The sequence below is a fragment of the Papaver somniferum genome, unplaced genomic scaffold (assembly GCF_003573695.1).
Source record: "Papaver somniferum cultivar HN1 unplaced genomic scaffold, ASM357369v1 unplaced-scaffold_132, whole genome shotgun sequence".
Classification (NCBI taxonomy): Eukaryota; Viridiplantae; Streptophyta; class Magnoliopsida; order Ranunculales; family Papaveraceae; genus Papaver; species Papaver somniferum.
In genome coordinates this window covers 16,769,198-16,773,038 of record NW_020622381.1, presented here as the reverse complement: position 1 = coordinate 16,773,038, position 3,841 = coordinate 16,769,198, and the positions used below count along the sequence as shown (strand labels likewise).

Here is a 3,841-nt window from a genome sequence, read left to right as displayed (position 1 = left end):
AGAAAAACCCCCTGACCTTGTCCAGAATTGAATACTCTCAGGATTTATCCGCTATACAAAATCAAACCAACTTCGTATAGTTGAGACCAAGCAACTAAACTTATAGTTCACCTAGTTCCGTTTGTATTCCCACGCCTCCGACCTGTAATAAGTCACGTACTTGGAACAATTCCTTTGGTTCGTATTCCAAACAGTAAAGGAACAACAAATCTGTTTGGTATCAACTCTTTTCAACCAAGTGATGTGAGTTCGACAAAAGGCTCTTCTGTTTATCTCAATAAACTCATTTGTCAGGTTCTTAGATCTATCTTATTGTCAACTACCAAAGTAATTGTTAAGATTTTGCAATCAATATTTTTAGTCACAAAGAATTGTATTGATGCTGATATTTTTTTTTTTAAACAAAAACCAAAAATATATTAAAAAACCAAGATCCAAAATACAAGACTAAAACTGCCTAAAAGGCAAGCTAAAGAGAAAAATGAAAAGAGATCTAGATATAAAATTTACACAAATCTGTAATAAATTGTGTTAGGATATTCAAGACAAAGGTTGCCAGGTTTCTTGTTGAAGCTCAGAGTCTTCCCTTTTTGAAGATGAGAACCCTTCTTAGCAAAATTGTCTGCAGCATTATTGATCTCTCTATACACATGCCTGTAGGTTACAGATAAACCAGAAATCACCCTGTGCCATCTAGCCAACAGAAACCAGGGAATGTTATGGTTAATAAGAGAAGTAATACAAGCCTTTGAGTCAGATTGCAACACTAATTTTGTCTTATGATTATGTGAAGCCCATTCCAATGCTCTAATGCTTGCAAAGAATTCAGCCACATAGTTGGTTGCTACCCCCAAACCTCCAGATTCTCCAAAAATGAAAGCACCACTATGATCCCTGACAACAAAACCATATCCAGCCAAACTAGGGTTGCCAATGGAGGCACCACCACAACAAAGTAACAATTCACCCTCTTGAGGAAAATGGAAGTATAATTCAATGATTCTAATCCTGTGAATTCTTCTTTTTTGAATTAGGAAGAATATTAAAACCTGATCCTCGGAGGCAGTATTCCAACCTGAACCTTTAATTCTACATTCACAATCATGGACCACTTTCTGAATCTTAATTTGGATTTTTTTTAGTATTAGGCTTCACTTCATTATAGAAAACATCATTCCTTATAAACCATAATTCAACCATAAGGGTAAAAGCACAGATGATCCATATTTCTTTTATCACGGGACTGGATTGTTTGCACAGTTTGAAAATATCTTCAAAAGATAATGGGTTAAGGAACTGAAAAATACCTCCAAGCTAAGACCAAATAATTTGGCTGAAATCACAGTGCCATAGGATATGGTTCATAAAATCTTCTCCATTATAACACAGGAATCATCTTGAAGCAAAATTAAAACCTCTCTTCCTTAGATTCTCATCAGTTGCACATGCTCCTCTAGTGATCTTCCAAATTTTTGCAGAAGTAGATGGGAGAACTTCAGGATTCCAGATTTTTTTGTACCAGTGCAGCTTAGGTAGATGGTTGCTTATTTTCTTTACAGCATCATCTACAGTGAATTGACCAGTATGAGAGCTGCACCAAATCAACATATCTTCTCCTCCTTTAATTACTGGTAGTTGTTCACCGGTGAAGAATTGAAGAAAGACCTCAGGAATTTGCCATTGACCATTAAGAATAAGGTCTTGTACCTTCATGTAAGGATGATCCGCAATATAAGGATGAGAAGGAAAGAGTTGACACAAAGGTTCTTCAAAGACCCATTTATCATTCCATAAAGATATGTTTTCCCCTGTACCTACAATCCACCTAGTATTCTCTTTAAATTCAGGAATAACCCATTTAATTCCAGGCCACACTGAAGATCTTTTATAGTAATTAATCCAATTCCCATTCTTATACAAGTATTTATCTAGAAAAAATTTAGCCCACTCCTCTTTAGAATGCAATATCTTCCACAAGAATTTCATCAGTGAAGCTTTATTAACATCCTCCATTTTCCTGATTCCAAGGCCACCCTCCTCCTTTGACACACAGATATTATCCTACTTGACAGTAACACATTTTTGATCCTCAGCATTGCCAAACCATAAGTAGTTTCTAATAATTTTTTCACAAGCAGCAATTACTTTTTTTGGCCATTTAAGATGGACATATTATAGATGGGGATACTAGAAAGAACATGCTTAACCAGAGTTAATCTTGCCTGAAAATTTAGCAATTTCACACTCCAAGCAGCTAGTCTCATATGCATATACTCCAAAATGTGCCAAAGATGAATAGTTTTCACTTTACCTTGCACAAGGATAACACCTAAGTGTTTGTCAGGGAAAATTGATAAACTCATTTGGAAGAAATCAGCAATAAATCTTTTCCTATTATTATAAGTTCCATCAACAAAAAATTTACTCTTGGCAGCATTCATTATATGACCTGTTGCAGCTTGATATTCCATAAGTAAAATTTTCAGATTCTCTATAGACTTCAGTCCACCATTACAAAAAAGGAAAATGTCATCAGCAAACAACAAGTGAGTAGGGTGAATTCCATTCCTTATAACCATGGGTTGAATCTTCTTGTCCAAAACCATTTTGTGAATATTTCTGCTAAGAATGTCTTATGCAATGATTAATAAAATGGGAGATAATGGATCACCCTGTTTAAGTCCTTTACTAACTCCAAAAAATCCGATTGGTCCACCATTTAACATAATAGAGATCTTAGAAGATTTTAGCAAACTCATAATCCAGTTACAAAATTTAATGGAAAAACCAAATTTTTTTAAAGCTCTAAGAAGAAACTCCCAAATCATAGTGTCATATGCTTGTGAGATGTCTAATTTAAGAGATAAATTTCCTCCCCTTCTAGCTACAGGCATTTCATTTACTAATTCAGAGGCTAATAGGAGTTGTTCATGAATACTTCTATTTTTGATGAAGGCACACTGCTGCTATGAAACTAGTTGCTGCATGTATTTACTCAGTCTCATAGTAATAACTTTGGTGATGATCTTAAAACAAAAGTTACTAAGACCAATAGGTCTAAAATGTTTAGCATTCTTAGCACCTTTTATCTTGGGAATTAAGACTAGAAAGTTGGAATTCATACCACTAGGGATCAAATTATTCTGCCAGCAAAATTGAATAGCCTGCACCAGATCATTTTTAATTATGTCCCAAGTAGCTCTATAAAAAACACATGTGAAACCATCAGGCCCTGGAGCTCCATCCTGATTTAAATCAAAAGTGGCATTCCTTATTTCATCTTCATCAGGACAAGTTTCCAAAAAGACATTGTCATCATCAGTTAAATTTTTTGGAACTGCATCAAAAATTGAATCATTAATATAGACTGGTTGATGAGCAAATTTGGTATTGAAGTATTCAATTAGAACATTAGAAATGCCCTGTTGATCAGTAATAATATTCCCAAAACTATCTTCAATTTCAGCTATAACATTCTGAGCTTGCCTCATTTTAATACTTGTATGAAAGAAATTGGAGTTAACATCACCATCTTTGATCCAGTTAATTCTAGCCTTTTCTCTTAGGAAGGTATTGTAGTTGTTGGAAGCTATATCATAATTACCTCTAGCAACAACTAAATTTTTCAAAAGAGAAATATTTGTAGGATCATTATCTGACTTCAAGGTTTCTTCTATAATCTTATCTTCAGCTTTTTTAAGATTAATCTTAACATCACCAAACACTTTCCAATTCCAAATTTTAAGGATTTTCTTTAGTCTTTTCAATTTATTCATAAAGACAAAAATTGGGTTACCATACAACACTTCATTCCAAGAATCAATCACCAACTGAAGAAAAT

At 34.2% G+C, this 3,841-nt stretch overlaps 1 protein-coding gene across 1 annotated transcript; it reads right to left on the bottom strand.

Annotated features, from left to right (window-relative positions):
- Window positions 1–506: 506 nt before the first annotated feature.
- LOC113332868 lies at window positions 507–2,606 on the bottom strand. Its single transcript, XM_026579366.1, has 3 exons — window positions 2,223–2,606; window positions 1,416–2,061; window positions 507–1,075 (listed from the first exon to the last, which is right to left on the bottom strand). The coding sequence occupies exons 1-3, from the start codon at window positions 2,604–2,606 to the stop codon at window positions 507–509; spliced, it is 1,599 nt and encodes a 532-aa protein (XP_026435151.1).
- Between the last annotated feature and the right edge of the window lie 1,235 nt (window positions 2,607–3,841).

Excerpts from the sequence above, each read along its gene's own strand:
- LOC113332868 (XM_026579366.1), bottom strand. The coding sequence starts at position 2,606 with ATGGTTTTGGACAAGAAGATTCAACCCATGGTTATAAGGAATGGAATT. Across the intron at positions 2,062-2,222 it reads TGAAATTGCTAAATTTTCAG|GATAATATCTGTGTGTCAAA; the intron begins GCAAGATTAACT and ends ACTGTCAAGTAG. Across the intron at positions 1,076-1,415 it reads TGAGAATCTAAGGAAGAGAG|GTTGGAATACTGCCTCCGAG; the intron begins GTTTTAATTTTG and ends TTAAAGGTTCAG.